General features: G+C 48.4%; 7 protein-coding genes across 7 annotated transcripts; 4 read left to right on the plus strand and 3 right to left on the minus strand.

Annotated features, from left to right (window-relative positions):
* Positions 1–139: 139 nt before the first annotated feature.
* PFICI_03604 (uncharacterized protein) lies at positions 140–2,299 on the plus strand (the record flags this gene model as incomplete). The annotated part of the gene is made up of 6 exons (XM_007832185.1): positions 140–332; positions 389–675; positions 729–855; positions 920–1,372; positions 1,419–2,191; positions 2,261–2,299. The coding sequence occupies 6 exons, from the start codon at positions 140–142 to the stop codon at positions 2,297–2,299; spliced, it is 1,872 nt and encodes a 623-aa protein (XP_007830376.1).
* A 3,447-nt stretch (positions 2,300–5,746) lies between these two features.
* On the plus strand, positions 5,747–6,055 carry PFICI_03605 (uncharacterized protein; the record flags this gene model as incomplete). Its single annotated transcript, XM_007832186.1, has 2 exons — positions 5,747–5,813; positions 5,874–6,055. The coding sequence occupies 2 exons, from the start codon at positions 5,747–5,749 to the stop codon at positions 6,053–6,055; spliced, it is 249 nt and encodes an 82-aa protein (XP_007830377.1).
* Positions 6,056–7,369: 1,314 nt separating this feature from the next.
* Positions 7,370–8,623, plus strand: PFICI_03606 (uncharacterized protein; the record flags this gene model as incomplete). Its single annotated transcript, XM_007832187.1, has 3 exons — positions 7,370–7,574; positions 7,632–8,133; positions 8,206–8,623. 3 exons carry the CDS (start codon positions 7,370–7,372, stop codon positions 8,621–8,623), a joined length of 1,125 nt encoding a protein of 374 aa, XP_007830378.1.
* Positions 8,624–8,779: 156 nt separating this feature from the next.
* On the minus strand, positions 8,780–9,938 carry PFICI_03607 (uncharacterized protein; the record flags this gene model as incomplete). The annotated part of the gene is made up of 4 exons (XM_007832188.1): positions 8,780–8,983; positions 9,051–9,498; positions 9,561–9,651; positions 9,713–9,938. The coding sequence occupies 4 exons, from the start codon at positions 9,936–9,938 to the stop codon at positions 8,780–8,782; spliced, it is 969 nt and encodes a 322-aa protein (XP_007830379.1).
* A 539-nt stretch (positions 9,939–10,477) lies between these two features.
* On the plus strand, positions 10,478–11,506 carry PFICI_03608 (uncharacterized protein; the record flags this gene model as incomplete). The annotated part of the gene is made up of 1 exon (XM_007832189.1): positions 10,478–11,506. One exon carries the CDS (start codon positions 10,478–10,480, stop codon positions 11,504–11,506), a length of 1,029 nt encoding a protein of 342 aa, XP_007830380.1.
* An 890-nt stretch (positions 11,507–12,396) lies between these two features.
* PFICI_03609 (uncharacterized protein) lies at positions 12,397–13,425 on the minus strand (the record flags this gene model as incomplete). The annotated part of the gene is made up of 1 exon (XM_007832190.1): positions 12,397–13,425. One exon carries the CDS (start codon positions 13,423–13,425, stop codon positions 12,397–12,399), a length of 1,029 nt encoding a protein of 342 aa, XP_007830381.1.
* A 1,692-nt stretch (positions 13,426–15,117) lies between these two features.
* PFICI_03610 (uncharacterized protein) lies at positions 15,118–16,743 on the minus strand (the record flags this gene model as incomplete). Its single annotated transcript, XM_007832191.1, has 1 exon — positions 15,118–16,743. The coding sequence occupies one exon, from the start codon at positions 16,741–16,743 to the stop codon at positions 15,118–15,120; it is 1,626 nt and encodes a 541-aa protein (XP_007830382.1).
* Between the last annotated feature and the right edge of the window lie 255 nt (positions 16,744–16,998).

Genomic DNA, 16,998 nt, shown 5'->3' on the forward strand with positions numbered 1-16,998 from the left:
CTGACAGACGGCCCTTGCAGCCAGCGAAAACATCTGCCAATTCGAGATTCCTGGAAGAGCATCCTCTTCGCACAAAAACTTGTCAAGTTCTACTTTATCTGATTCCTGATCTTGGCAATACCAACAGCAGGAGGCCATGATGCCCAAGTTGAATCTTCTGCATACACTTTCATGGGCAGTCAGTTGTCTACAGCTTGCTCGGGGAAACACTATACCCCGCCATGCTGTTGCAATCGAACGTCGCGATGTGAATGCGGAATATGATTTCATTATAGCGGGCGCGGGCCCCGCAGGTCTGACGGTGGCCGATAGACTGACCGAGGACTCCTCTGGTTAGCATGACCCCTCTATGCAGCGCATCATGTGACGATTGCTAATGTCAATGTAGTCTCGGTCTTGGTTATTGAAGCCGGGCCGTTCGATCAGTATGAGGACAATGTGTTGATCCCCGGAGACTACCCGCCCTTTCAGTATTTTTGGCCTGGGTTGGAAAGTGAGCCACAGATTGGATTGGACAATATCTCGTTCTCTTCGGTATGCGGTCGTGTTGTAGGAGGTGGATCTGCTGTCAATGCAATGGTGTACACCCGTGGGGGAAAAGAGGACTACAGTGCCTGGGTAACTCTGGGCAATGAAGGTTGGGCATGGGACAACATGTTGCCCTATTTCAAAAAGGTAGTACTCATTCTCCCAAATAATTCCTGTGCACGTCAACTAAAAGTTTCAAGAGCGAGAATTTTACAGACCCAGATCCAACCTATGCTGCACAAGCAAACATTTCGTATGCAGATGACGTTCATGGTCATTCTGGCCCGGTCCAGGGATCCTATCCTTCTTATCACTTTCCGGGAAGCGGTAAGTTGATATTTCCTGATTCTTGAAGATAGTCTAGGTTGATCTCCATATACTGACGGCTCAGAAAATTGGTGGCGAGCTGCACTTGATGCAAACATCAGTCAGGCACCAGACCCCAATGGCGGTGACAACAAGGGGGCATTTTACATGTCTTCTTTCCTTGACCCGGTCAACGGGACGAGAAGCTATGCGCGCATCAATCATTATGATAGGGTCAAGGACGCGCGTCCCAACTACCATATCTTGGCTGACACGACTGTCGCAAAAGTTCTGTTTAATGGCACCGCGGCCATTGGAGTCGAGTATTTGCCCAGTGCTGGCGGAAATGTTTCACAAGTCACGGCAACAAAAGAGGTTCTACTCGCAGCTGGAGGTGTTCACACACCTCAAGTACTGCAGCTTTCAGGTATCGGCCCTCGTGCTCGCCTCGAATCATTGGGTGTCAAAGTATTGGCCGATCTGCCAGGTGTCGGTCAAAACTTACAAGACCACGCGACTCTAACAATTTCATACAACTGTAAGTAAAGCGACGCTTGAAGACCGGCTATATGCTCACATTACAGTCACCAATAATGTAACTCCGAATCAAGGATCTCTTGATACAAATGCAACGTATCGTGCCGAGCAGCTCGAGCTATATGAGCAGCAGCGTCTGGGCGCATTTACCATTGTTCACCCATTGAGCACCAACATTGCATCGGTCGCCCTCTGCAATGCCACGAGTGACTGCCAAAGCATCGTTGACGAAATTGATAGTGAGGATCCGGCTCTTTACCTGCCGTCTGACATCGATTCGACTGTACTGGATGGCTATAAGAAGCAGTTTGAGATTACTCTTGGGCAGCTGAATAGTTCTTCGTCACCAATCGGGCAGATACATTGGAGCACAACCACGACGGCGACACTGTACTTTGTCAAACCGCTCAGTCGCGGCACCATCAACATCAACAGTACCAACCCATTGGCCAATCCTGTGATCGACTGGAGATCCATGACCAACCCCGCCGACTTGGATTTCACCTTGGCACTCTTTCGCAAGCACAGGGACATTTTTAACCAACCTTCCATGAGAGAATTGGGACCAATTGAGCTTTCCCCATTTGGTGAGGGAATACAGGATGACGATGATATCAAAGCAGTGCTGCGACAGCAGATCAATCCCAGCAACGCTCACCAGTGCTGTACTGCTGCAATGTTGCCCCAAGATCTTGGCGGAGTCGTAGATGATCAACTGAGGGTCTATGGTGTACAGGGGCTCCGTGTAATTGACATTAGCGCGTGGCCCATGATTATCTCGGCGGCCCCTACGGCCACGATATATGGACAGGGTGAAAAAGTAAGTGTTTCGACTCTTGTTTTCTTTTTTTCGCGTCGCGGAATTTTGTATACTAACGAACGAAATCAGATTGCGGATATTATCAAGACTGCTTATACACTGGCCTGATTATCCGGCCAAGTAAGGAACTAAGTTCTAGAAATTACCCATTAAGTGTTTTTCACGGCTAATAAAAATCAATCCCATCTGTTTACTGCTCTTAACCTTCAATGCGTTCGTCTTGTTAAAGAAGCTCACCATGGTCCAAAGATATCTGTACCTGTAGCCGCTCATTCTGGAGCAAGGATAACAGAGAGAATTTAGTGGCTGAGGCCTGGAGAAACCCCACTAACCGGCACTGTATTGGAAATCCTGACGTCCCGGTACCCTGTAATTAACGTATATAACCCACCTTTTGCTTACTGAATTAAAGGCAAGGGGTGATGCCGTGTGACTCATTTAAAATAATACTTGTTTGGAGCTACGAACTAACTACATATACTCGTCAAATTCGTATAGCAAAACAAATACTACCAAATCATCATCAACGTCCCAAATTAGCGCACGGCACACACATTTGATATAGTTACAACATCAGCAATGAACAGCCACGACCCTATACCGTGCTCTCTGCTACTTGCACTTCCAGCCGAGTTGCGACTGGAAATTTGGCGACACGTTTTAGGCGGGACCGTGATCGAAATCAGTCGTCGGAAACACAAGCCGCGTATCCCCGAGCCGGCCCTCGTCTGGACCTGTCGCCAGATCCGCGCCGAAGCAATGCCCGTCTTTTGGGCGCACAGCATCTTTGACGGACGGCAAGAAGCCATGCTCCGGTTCTTTGGCTTGATCGGACGCCGCAACATTGAACGGATTCGGCACGTGCGACACACTGGCCATCAAGGGGTGGACTCGCTCAACGCGGCCCTGCTGACGCAATGGATCCTTGGTGGTGCATACGAGACATGGGGCTTGCGCCGCGATGCATTGGAGTTCCCAATGATGAAAAAAGACAAAGAGGTAGTGTGGTTGAATATACGGGAAAATTTGCAGCGATGGGAATATTGGATGAGGGATTTTATGCCGACCTCCTCAGCACCTCTTACACCTTATCAGCGTTCGTGTCAGTGTTTTATAAATCCTATATATGCATTTGTAAATAAAGGATACGATATGACAAGTGGGGTCCAGGCTAGATGGCAATTTAGGGAAACGATCACGAACTAGGACCTATATGCATGGGAGGATAATCTATACCATAACGACTTTTATTTTTAAAAGGGATATATAAACGCTAAAAGGCTTTTTACTTTATAATGACTTTTAGTACGGTAATGAAACCGATAAAAAAAGCTGAGGGATATAAATCGCCATATGCTTACGGCTATACCAGCTTAAGGCGCAAACATTAAAACTGAGTTTAAATCCATTTTTCCCTTTTTCGGATGTTTCGGTATAACGACTATTTTTTGGTCTTTGCCTGTTCCCCTTTCTCTTACCCGCCTCAAAGGCTCGCACCGATACCTACCCAGTTATTGTTGCATCTGCAAGCCAAGATTGCGCGCGTCCGATCGGTTGCTCCCACCAACGCATGTGCGAAACTACCGCCACGTTCGCAATGTATAGCCATACTCAACTCAAGCCAACACATCAATAAATGGAACATTCGTACGTGGGACCTTGGCGCAGGCGATTTGTTATCCGGACTTGCCTGATTCGTCGGATATTGCCCGGAAGAGAAACAAACGCGGGTGTACCTAGGTTCGTACACCACACGCATCCCGGCAACGTTTGAATGGCCCGGTCTGTTCATGACCTGTTACGCGCACAAGGCGAAGCCAGCCCTCAGAACCTGGATGGTATCTTTAATTGGATGCAATGACTGACAGCGAATCCGGCTCTATATGTTTCAAATTTGGAGACGAGCTGCACCGGGACACATTGGCATTCGTCAGGAGCTAGATGCACTGCAACCCAGTGCAACCAGAAATGGTCAAGCACTTGACCTCGTGTATGGCCACGCTTCAGCCTCCCCCTTTTCGTCGACATGGAGAGATTGCTTTATTCTACCAATAGGATGAAGTTTTTGACATCAGATGCTTACGCCCGGCATATGCCTTACCTGATGCCACAGTCTTGACCCGTTATTTGCGGGTTGGTGCGTTTATTTGTTTTGCCTTGATCCATTATCCACATGCAAGCATCCCGGGCCGCTCTTGGCAATGATATTGGAGTTCATCCGCCTGTCGAGCCTGTTTCATGCAACATGTGCATTGCGGCACGACTTGTCCAATTCCTCCCAACAACACCACACCTTCTAAAAAGCAAATAACCAATAATTCTTTAGTAAACTGCACTCGCCCGGCAGAATGACTACGTAGATACACAGGTCAAAACGTCAGAACGATAATCAATCCTATCCTTTGAACGGACAAGATTTGCATTGTACCAGGCTTGAGTGGCTAAGGAGCGATTAGATTGGAGTTGGCTCATATTGCCTATTATGTCGCATAGATGGTTAGGCCCGCGTGACATTGGGCACACAACTATACCTACTTGTACGAGCCCCAAAGGCTGGTGTATTGCATTTGACGACGCCACCAGGGCACAAGAACATCAACCATTTGCATTTGATTAGCGCCCAATTGTGTATAGAACCGTATATTAGTGAAAGCTACTACACGTCATTATGTGCCATCCCTGTCGAATTATAGTCCGAGCTTTCAGATCCATTGGTCTCCTACTTAATCGACGTTGAATTGCACGGATCCCGCAATGTTCATCGTGTCTGTCCCCTGTCCGAGATCAGATTAAAAAAAGAAAGAAGAAGAAGAAGAAAACAAGTTTGCTGCATGTGACGGAAGTTGCGTGCGCGTAGGTCCTAGGGGCATATTTGCTAAGGGAGAGCGAACCTTTGTGAATAATAGCAATCGTCCAGACATCATGATTCACTTGGACTGCATGCTATGGGAACTTAGTACTCATCATTCCAGTGTGTCATATGCAGAATTGCAAGGGCCTCGGAGACTTCATCTCGCATTACAAAGATTCAATAGTAGGCAGCATATCACTTTCCAGTCCCCAAAGTATCACGACTGGATCTCGTGGCAATCCAACCCTGCATTTCAGTAGCTATCGGGTCGAAATAATGGCTGACACATCTGTACGATGCCTGCTGGAACAGGGTGCCAACGACAGCTTGACAAATACTTATACCGGACAACAAGGGTGTATTTAAAACAAGGCGATCATAGACCTCATTGGAGATTACATTTGCCGTTCAAATGGGTTGTGGTCTCATCGGCGCCTCGAAAGCCAATCAGCCTTCTAGCATCGTATAAAGAGTACGGGCACATGTTTGTCATTGGTCTTTGTATTTTCTGCAACCTCTTAAGCAGTACGACTCATTTACTCCGTTTCGGCAGGTTTCGCGAAATTCGGACTGTCTACAGGTATATAAACCATGACTGATACCTCGAACAAATGAATTCTCTTTCATCTTTGCATCTCTATCTACGACAATCCACAATAAGATCATCTTGACATTTCCACAAACTTTCCTATCACAATCACAAAATGAAGGTCGCCCTGCTCCTGTCTTGGATCGCTGTCGCTACCGCGGCCCCAACTCCCAAGCTCAAAAGTGCGTGTCCCCATCTAGCCCAACATCCTCTTGTGTCTAGTGTACTCATAGATTTACAAGATTCCGAGGCGGATCCTCTTCTAAGTATTAGGAAGACCGATGAGCTATGGCAAAGGACGGCACAAGAGGATTGTGGGATATGCGAGGGCGAGGTAACCGCTGAGATCGGAAAGACCGATGAGCTGTGGCAAAGGACAGTAGACGAGGACTGTACAGAGTGCGAGGGCGAAACAGTTGATTAGTTTTCTGATGCCCAACAAAGAGCTTCAGCACGTCAATTGTGACTGTTGGTGTAGTTATCTTGAAATGGCCTCGTTAACGCGGCTAGTTACATAGGAAATCTCTTTACCGCCGAATAATTATCTGGATTATTTTTTTCAATGTCTTGGTGACGAATGTATTCCATTTGTGTACATTCGTAGCCCTTGCACCAGAATCTGCATGATGTCGCTGATTGGATTTCATGACTGGCACAAGGGTATATGATGCATAATTGATGATACATAATTGGGGATGGTCTGCACAATAAAAAATTCACATTTACCAGGACATAGATGCACTGCAACCCACTGCAGCTGAAAACGGACGCACAACGCCTGCACTTGACAACGTGTACAGTGTATGGCCATGACTCAGCCTGTGCCGTTATGTCGACACAGATATGTCGCTCCATTGCACCAATGAAATGAAGAGCCTGAATTCAGTTGCTGCAGACCGGCATATGCGTTACATCATGTTGCAGTCTTGCCCGATTATAGAAGGGTTATGATGGACCACATACTATGGGACAAGGCGCACCATTGGTGCTTGCTTTTCTCGGGAATGGCTGCCTTGAAGAATGTAAATTGGAGAAAGGGTTACATTGCCGAGCATAACCCCTTATATTTGGTGGAGAGGTCCAGTCGTGATCAATCACTTCCATCCTTTGTGGGTCGTTGTTTGGATTCATTATATTCAGCAAATTGCACTTTCTGATTTAAATCTTTTCCTCGCGCACAATATTTCCATACAAATCCAACGATCGATACTCACATGCCATAGTCCTGATGATGGTGCAAATTACTTATATCTTGGCCGCGGGGCTCCTCTTGGTAAGTCGAGCCGAATTATCCTCGTGACTTTGGCTGACCATTGCAAGCCGGTATTGTACTTTGCGGGTTGGTGCTTTTATTCGCTTTATTTTCACCCATTGTCCAAGTATCCCGGACCGCTCTTGGCAAAACTATCAGAGGTCAGTCACCTTTTTTATTGCAACATCATCCCGATTCTCATATCTGCAGACCTGGTACATTAAAGCATGGACGGGTGGCCGCTACCCCTTTATCATGGAAGAAATGCATAGAAAATACGGTAAGTGCATTTAAATATTTAACGAATTAATGTAGCGGCTGATCAGCCATTGCGTATACATAGGAAATGTTATACGCGTTGCGCCAAACGATTTATCCTTCTCAACACCTCAATCTGTAAAAGACATATACGGCCCACCATCAAAACAGAAAAAGCTTTTTGTAAAGTCTGAAAGGTTTTACGATAATGGAGGAAAGAATGCTAGCATGGCCTACGAAAGAGATCCAGAGAGACATGCAAGCCAAGTCAAAATGTATCAATCGGCCTTTAGAACACAGGCGTTGCGCGATCAGGAAGATGTTATCCACCTACATATCGACACGCTCGTCAAACAGCTACTGCGCCTCAGTAATGCAAATGGTAGCGTTGACATGGCACGAGCTGCGGAATGGCTCACATTTGACATTATAGGTATGTCGCATAGTGGTATGCTGATCTTATGCATTTGACTAACATGATCTTGTCAAGGCGATCTGACCTTTGGGGAGTCGTTCGGTGCCGTCGAGAAAGCTCAATCGCACGCATGGGTCGACATGCTCCTCAACGCGCTCTACGGCACCACGGTCATGGCAATGACCAAGCGAGCGCCCATCCTCCAATATCTGTTGCCATGGCTTATTCCAAAGAGTGCTCTGGAGAGCTTGGCCTTGCACCAACAGTTCACGTTTGAGAAAGTGAGACGACGCATCGAGATTGGCGATTCTAACCGCCGCGAAGATCTATTTGCTCATGTCATCCGCAACAAGCTCCAGACTGAAGAGCAGATGGTACAAGAAGCCACCTTGTTTCTTATGGCTGGCGCCGAAACGGCTGCCACAACGCTTACCACGGCCTTTTATTTCATTATCAGGCACCCAGATGTCCAGCAAAAACTCCACACTGAGCTGGACAAGGCATTCAGTTCGTATGAGAGCATTACCGGCGATGCAGTAGCCAAGTTGCCATATCTGAATGCGGTTCTGGAAGAAACGTACGTTGGATTGAATAATTTCGAATTCAATATGCTGAACAGATTTGACTGACGAAAGTACCAATCGTATAGGATGCGCACATTCCCTCCAGTTCCTCCAGGTCCACCGCGCGTCTCACCAGGTGAGTATGTCGACGGTATTTACGTTCCCAAAGGCACCTACGTCTCCACCGACATCATGAGCCTGCACCGTCATCCTCTCAACGCCCCATCTCCGCACACCTTTGACCCCGAGCGCTGGCTCAAGAATGACCGCGAGAAACCCTACACGGCACCGTTTAGTATTGGGCCGAGGATGTGCATCGGGGTGAACTTGGCCTGGCTGGAGATGAGGGTCACCCTGGCCAAGATTGCCTACGCGTACGACTGGAAGTTTGCAACGGACCCGGGGGATTGGCCCAACACTTGTCGACTGACACAGTTGTGGAAGAAGCCGGCGTTGAAGTGCCTGTTTTCGCCACGGTCAACGGAACATTCCCACAAGGCCTAGCACTGTTCATAGGTAATCAAGCGATAAAAAGAGATCGAGAAAGACATGGGGCATCTAGGGTGGTTGAGAACCCATGTGTGTTGCCCAGATTACATTCGTCAACTATCCAACAGATGACCTCGAATGAGAACGCATTTCAATTTCAAAATGTTAATGTCATATCCAGAGCTCTAGTTCATCAATTCGCTTCAAGTAGGAAGGCCGCGTGTCAAAGACGGTATCAGCCTGTGTGTTGGCCAACTCGTCATCTTCATACCACTTTGCCCGCACTTCCACCATGTCTGCGTCATGACTCTTGAAGAATTGCTCTTGCGATTTTGGAAGATGCACGTGCATTGACTCATTTCCATGAGCGGGACTCTGCACACTTGTTAATCGTGTTGCTGCGTGCCACTGATCACGGCCGGGGCTGAAATGTTTCACTTACCTGATAGCCTAGGCCCAACATGACTCGGTGCTCTGCACTCGAGTTTGGCATTCCGGCGTGCCAGGTTCGCAGGTCCCGAATCATGATGTCGCCTTTGCGGCAGAGCGGTTGGATTGGTGGACGAATTTGCGTGCGCTGCGACTTGGCCTCGTCTGATATGGCTGGTAGAGGGTCATCCATGCTGCCTCCCGGGTAGGGCTTGATATCTTCGAGGGTCGACGGCATGACTTGGTCGGTCGACGTGGTGTGGGCGTGCGAGCCGAGCCAAAATTCGGTGGCGCCGTTTTCAATGCTAAAGTCGCAAAGCGGAATATTGGCGATGAAAAAGTAGGGGAACAAGGGGTGGACGTAACGGCTATCCTTGTGCGCGGGTTGACGGATGCCGCCAGTGTTTGCCAACGCCACATTGGAAGTCAACCAGTTCCAAATGGGTTTGTGTCCAAGATAGCTGGAGAGCATTGGTCAAATACACTGCTGATTTGTACTAAACGTTAAAAGAGCTAGACTCACGCGTTGGCAACCTGCAGCAAAAACGGGTTAAAGTATATCTCCTTGTTGAGATATTGAGCATCGCAGATTGGTGGCCGTTGCAGAATATTAGCTGCGCCGCTCATTTAGCGTCTTTCCACCAAATGCTGCAGTTGAGAGGTCCAGAAACTCACATTTGATGCCATGATTGTATCCTTGGCTAGGGTCGGCGATCCTCTTTTCGGCGTCTTCGCACATCTTTGCATTGAGTTTGTCGATAACCTCGACAGGTATGACGTCCTTCAAAACCACAAGTCCATCTTGGTGCATTGCGTTCAAGACCTTGACCAAAGTCCCCGTACCGTAACGCCCCTGTTCCAGCTCCTCCTTGGAAAGCGCTATACTTTGCACATCATCCATTGCCGAATACACAATTGAGAAATGGCCACAATTTGATGTCCACGATAGTTGCTGGTTTGCAGGGAGGGCAGAGTTGAGGGTTCGGGAATAATCACACCTGAGCAAGATGCGGGGACGTGGAGTTTTTGGGATTATTTTATCTTGTTGCTGATCACTGGCTTATCTACCCGTTATCTCCTAGGTCATCGTTGCATCCGGAGACGCGGCGGCGGCCTCGTGCTATTGACGGAATGGCTGTATAATACCGAGTGCGCAACATGGTAAAATCTGGCACTTTTTGTAGTGCTCATTATATTGTCCTTGTCCAAATTATACTTCCCTCTGGATTCAGTGTATTCGCAGCCATTTGATTGGTTGCCCGGACCGGATCTCCTGTGACATGTGCGGGGTACATCGGCGTTTGACATCCGGAATGTTCGTCTGCTCATCCTATTCCTGCGAGGCCTTGCACGATGAATAGCAATCTCGAATAAGCATTGAATAACTGCCAATTGAATCAAAGTCTGGATAGCTTCACTCAATTTGGGACGTAATTAGCCATGGCTACGTGGAACCCGTTTCAGACATTCTTTGCCAGACAGAGCCCGGTAGGCGATGATGGACCTCCGATACAGCTACGCGTTATTTCCTTCAATATTCGCTATGCGACCTCCTCACCTTTTCCAAATGAAAAGCTTTGGCCGGACCGCGCGCCAGTACTCACCAACCAGCTTCTGCACGAGGTACGACTGCTGGAAACGCCTTCACCGGGGGCAAATGTGTCAACAGCTCAACCGCTCGCACATGGCTCGGCGTTTATAGGCCTTCAAGAGGTTCTCCACAACCAGTTAGTGGATATACTTGCAGCGTTGAACAGAGTTCCAGATGACCAGCGGACAGACGAGCCTGCGCAGGGGCCGCTCTGGGCGCACGTGGGCGTAGGCCGGGACGACGGAGCGACAAAGGGAGAATACAGCCCCATCATCTATCCCATTCAGACATACGACTTGTTGCACAATGAGACCATTTGGCTCAGCCCGACACCCGACAAGCCAAGCAAGGGATGGGGGGCTGGAAGTATCCGAATCCTCACCGTGGGCGTATTTGAACACAAACAGACCAAGAGGCGACACATTGCAGCCAATACTCATCTGGACAACGAAAGCTCCGAGAGCCGATTTGAGAGCGTCAAGATCATTCTTGCTACTTTGCGCAGAGTGCACGAACAGTGGTCTCAGGGACAACCTTTAGGTGTGTTCCTGACGGGAGATTTCAACTCCTTTCCTGACCAGGAGGCATATCTCTCGTTGAGGGATGACGGCTGGTTGCGCGATCTGCATGAAGAGATTCCGCCACCCGAGCGATACGGTGAGGATGTCACCTTTACAGGTTTCAAGCCCGAGGACTGGCAAAAGGAGCGGGGCAGGATAGACTACATTTGGTTTGGTCCTCATGGGAGTTCTGCAGATACGGGGTCGAGCCCCTGGTCGCCGCTTGGATATGCGATACTGCCAAATGTGTTTGACAATGGCATTTATCTAAGTGACCATCGGGCAGTGGTAGGCGATTTGCGATTACGCGGGACTTGAGCGCACATTTTTGTATAGCTTGTTACCGCATGTAGAGAAAAAAAAAAGAGTTATCGTGAAGGTCATGATTCATCAGTCCACAGTGATAAGGCAGTGTGTCTCAAGGGGGCTCTCAGAAACATTCCGTCGCCGTCGCAGGTGATTGGTCGTAGGTAATTTGGCAATACTTTGCGGCGGACAGCCCAAAGCCAAGCCGCCAGGCCACGCCCGGACTCTGTCTCGGCGTTGGCGGCCGGGCTGACCATCGTCGCCCAGATATACCGCTCGCAGCTACGTGGCCCAAGGCTGCCTGCAACAAAGGATGAATTTTTACACCTGTGGCGAGAAACCATCCAACATATGTCGCTCTCTTGTGGCGAGAAGTCATCATATGCTGTCCAGGCGTATTTTGTTAGCTTTATTGAACGTTGGATTTCTCCCGAGATTTTGTCATTGAGGGGAGTGAAGGTTGCTGCCGAGACAACCTTATTCATGACCTGCGGCAAAAGAAACCCACAGGCCTTGGCATTGCAATAGGGCTGATTTTAAAGTGAGCTCATTTTACCCTATGGTAATCTGATATGAAACAGTTTCAAACTCAGTAAAGCTATTGGTTTAGAGGTTTTGTGTACACCAAGGATTCGATCGTGAAGAGTTCACTTCTGATTTCTGAATATTACACAGGTAGATTTGCTTGCTAAGTTTCTAATTAAGAGTTTTTTCTTCTTCTATGGATCTGATACATGTACAACAACATTTTATGCAGGCTGTCTATAGGTAATGAATATGAAAAAGAAAAGATTCATCTCAATGATAGGCGATCCTGTGCTACCAATCCGGACAGCCAGGTAAAACAAATGCTACTCCAGTTTTTCTGTACAAAAAGATTTGCGATGCTTAGAAATGAGAGATCAAGATGAAGATTGAGAGATAAGGAATGACTTCAGATCAGCCGCCATGACCTTGTGAGTGGTGACAGACATGTGTGCAGCGTTGTACCAAAAGTACTTGTCCAGCGAAGAGCAGCCATATGAGGCAGGGTTGGTCAGGACACCAATCTGGTTCCATGCAGCGCAGTAGGAGTTGGTTCTGGTGATGCCATACTTGCTGGGGTTGTCCAAGACATTATTGAGGAAAGTGTTGGCATCGTAGAGCATAGCCTTGGAGTCGGAGTACTTGGCTTGGAATGCCTGGGTACGGTTGGCCAAGATGGAACCCCAAGAGTTGACTTGGGCCTTGGAGGGGTAGGGAGTGGATGAGCGCTGGTTTCCTGCAGTGCGGTCGAGAGGAGGCAAGTTCATGAATAGAAAGTTCTTGTATCCGTTGTTGTAAAGTGGCTGAACGCTTTGCTGGAACACGCCATCGATCTCACTTGCCCAGAATGCCTCGTTGGTGATGTTGGATGGCTTGTAGGTGACCGTGTCAAAGATATCATTGACCCCGATCCAGATAGTGACGAGGGCCGTGCTCTTGTTGATCTTGGCCTTGGATCGCAGAACCGGGTCACCATAGGTCAAGTACCGCGAGGTTTGGTTCACCAGAGGAATGGTGTATGGGTTGTGTCTGGGCAGCCACTGATCGCCAACGGAGGCTCCGGCATATGCAAAGTTCCAGAGGGACATGGAGCAGTTTGCCGGCGAATAGCTACCGTCTTGCACTCCACAGCCAGTCAGACGCTGGAGCCAGTTTGCTCCACCCTCTGCTGTGCCGGTAAAGTTCTGTACCATCTTGTTGTTCAAAAGCTGTGTGGATGTGTAGGCGTATTGAGTGTAGGAGCCAATAAATGTCTTGTTGGGCTGTCCGTATGTGCCTTGGACAAAACTGTAGGAATCACCGAAAGAAATAACTTGCTTGACGTCCGAGTATTTGAAAGCTGCCTGGGCAGGGCTAATATGTGATGCCAAGCTCAGAAGAGCAACGATGTAGAGTGAGAGGCCCATGTTAAATGACTTGGGGAAGGAGAGATATCTTTGAGAATGAATGTCAGATATCTGAAGTGACTGTGGAAGGATTATTGGGATGTAGTGAAGATGATGGGATCTATAGATTGAAAGACTGTTTGATTGTGTGATGATGAATGATGGTTGAAAAAGCGCGGATAGTCGACCTCCTTATATATTCATTTTCTCTACCAGACATGAGGAACACGGCGCTGCCATCTTCACGACCATGGCGGTGATTCCCGAACCTGACGCTACATCTCAAAGGTCACACAAGGCCATCGAGGTCTTGTTCTGAGAACCATTCAGTCGGTACTCTCTCTAAGTGGCTGCTGTTTCTTCTAGAATGCTTCTAGTCAGGGGAAACGAATCATGGACCTTGTTTAGCCCAACGGATTTGTATCGTTCTAGACTCAAGCACTTATTTTTAGAGCAACGAAGTAATGTGGCTTGTGACCGTCGACCCAGGTAGATGGAACCTTTGCAGCTATCATACAAATCTGAGTCAGTTGGGCTGATAGCTTGGTATTCTCACCATGTATAGCCCTGCGTCATGGCTTCCGCATTGCCGCAACGGTGTGTCCGGCCACCAGTCAGCTATCATTTCTGTCTTTCCCGCGCTTACAATTTCCGACTTCATGCCAAGACTCCAATATGGCGTAAATGAATCCAGTTCAAGCTCTCTATACTCGGAAACGCCATGTATACGGTATGGAAAGGACGGACAACGCGAACTCGCATCACGTGAATGCAACCCTCTATATTGCAAAAAATACAGTATTCTTGGCAAAGAATGAAATGATTGTTTTCTATAATGTATTTGATCCTGGATACATTTACGAGAGCGAAGACCGGTCTAGAAAGTCTTGGCCAGACCAACGCTGCTGTAATGCTACCATCTACTCACCTCACAGATACGTATTACGACTAACAATATTCTCACCCAAGTTTCACTCACCACGAACATCGAAAGACTTATACATTTGAGCTAGTTATAAAATGTAAAACCCGGATTTGCTTCCAATATTTGTTTGCTTAGAGGGGTTCTGTGTTCGGCGCGACAGAGGATGGGTTGGAAGAGACTGAGACATCTGACTCGGTACCTGAGCATCGGATGTCTCACCTGATTCTCTGCTTGGAAGGGCACTACGAAGACGAAGACTCAGAATTAGCGCATCAGTCGGGGAGCGTTTGGTTTAGATACTGTCCGTGTCCTGATCGATTCCAACGGCAACACCCGGCCTAAATCTTACGCTTATCCAGCACATGACTGCTTCTCGGGCTGACTTTGTCTTTATCAACAGCTGGATCAAGCCTAGTCGCAATCGTGATTATAACGATTAACTTCTCTAGATTGATGTTTAGGCATCTAGGTAGCCTTGGTATGAGGTCCAGACTCTTTGCAACGAAACACCATGCAGATCCGGGGAAGGCTCAAACCCGTTACTTTAGTCAAACTGTTCTGCAAGTGCTCACCTTGCCGTGACCGTGTCCTTGGCAATCAATAATTTTCATTTGATTCTGCTTACGAATGCTCAATGCACCTTCTCGAGTCAGAAGTGTGAAACTGACGTGACAAGAATGAAAATGGCCGAATCATTCAATTCAGGGTATGAAACTCTTCACTATCTCATGTACCTCATTAGCTTGCCATGATGCTATTCCCCTCGTCGAACAGGGGAGCTTCCCAATTCATAGAAGAGCATGAACTCTTCCAACAAGGTCCCAATACTGCTTAGCTGACCTTCTTCGCAGAGACTTTCCTTTCCAAATCATTATCAAGAAAGTCCCAGTACACCCCAATGACAGGAATCCAGCCATGATGAAACAGTTTCGCATTCCCATATTTGTATACCAGGGTGTAATTCCGTATGATATCGCAAAACCCATGGTGTTACGTATGACTATTACGGAAGTAGTTGAGTGTCCACTAATATCTTTAAAGCAGTCCACGTTGTATGATAATGCAATAGACCCGCCTGTCACACAAGCAAAAGTCAAAATCCCCAATCCAAAGGCCAGACCGACCCAATGGATATCATAGTATGCACCGACGCCCCAGATGATCAAGCCTATACACGAGAGAACTGAGGACATGGCAAGGGGCCACAGGCGATGCTCGGGCTCGCGGACGCCCTTGTTCTTCTTTGCCAAATAAATAGCGAAGCGATCGGCCACGATGCCTGACCATACACAGGCGACGGCGGCACCAATGATAGGCCCGACATACATTGAGCCAACAGCACCGGTTGACCATCCATATGGCTCGGCACTGAGGACTGGGCTAATTGTTCCATTTAGCACATTGTACCAGGAAAGATTGATACCATAGATAAAGCCAGCCCAAAGCACGGTGGGGAATCGTGCAATAATCACCAGCGGTAGCAACATTGACTTAGACATGGAGCTTAGGGATGGGCGTCCGGCAAGAAGTCTAAATGGTTTAAGGCTTGCCCAGATTCCCTTTTTAGTCTTTGCTTGATAAGGTCCACCTCTTGGAGGCTCGGAAGAGGTCTCTGTCGGTGAAGACATTCCCGTCTTTTCCCCGTTAACAGGTTTCTCTGATGTGGCGGGGCTTTCATCCGCAGCCTGTTCTAGACCCTCCAGTGTGGTGCGGAAATACATTGTTTCTTCCATGAAGAAGAAGAGAATTATGAACGTGACAGCTGCCATGATGGCGCCAAAGTGCATCGTCCATCGCCATCCGAACGCCTCGGCGAACCAGCCTGCACAGAGCGGCGCAAGAAAGTTGGAGCCAAATAGTGTAAATACGTATAGTGACATCCAAGTACCGCGGTCATGCGCAAAAAAGACGTCCGGAATGCTGACTTCGGGCAAGGATTCGATGCACGCGCCAAAGAAGCCAATGATGATGCGGTGCGCATACCATTCGCCTTCGCTCCGGGTATACGCCGTCCAGACCATGAGCGGTACCGAGGCCAGTGCCGAGATCAAATACACACCGCGCCTCCCATAAGCCAGGGCAATGGGTTGCCAGAACAGACAGCCCCATCCAAGGAAGAGGAACATCAAGCCCGTTCCCTGGACCAATGCAGCTGTCGTGATGCCGGTATCTGCAGTAATGTCGGAAAGGACGGAATACTGGAGGGTCAAGGGAAAACCAATGCCCAAGGTATAGCAGAGAACCATACCAGCCAGCATTCGCTTCCGTTGCGGAGTCCAGTTGAGCGGGTCTTCGGGATCGTCGCTGGGACGCGGTACGAGCTCTATGGCACCTCCGGACGCGGCTACCTCGGGCATGTTGATGAGGTGGACCGTCCCGGGTGTCACATCGGGAGCCTCAATGTGAGATGCCATGGCTTGCGCGCTCGCAGCACTAGTATGCCAGTTTTTAAAGAAGAGAAGGAGTACCGTTTGTGCCAAGGGCTATGGCCAGGTGTTGCACCACGCACGTTGTGACTGAAGGTTATGGCGTTCACGGAAAGCATCATTGGACATCAGATGGATCTGGCTGGGTGAATAGCAACTATAAAAGACTACAAGCATAAGTGCCAGGTGTGTACTTGGATATCTTTATCATCGGAACTGCCGTGGAAGGCTCGATTGCTGTCG

The sequence above is a fragment of the Pestalotiopsis fici genome (assembly GCF_000516985.1).
Source record: "Pestalotiopsis fici W106-1 unplaced genomic scaffold PFICI_Scf_2, whole genome shotgun sequence".
Lineage (NCBI taxonomy): Eukaryota > Fungi > Ascomycota > Sordariomycetes > Amphisphaeriales > Sporocadaceae > Pestalotiopsis > Pestalotiopsis fici.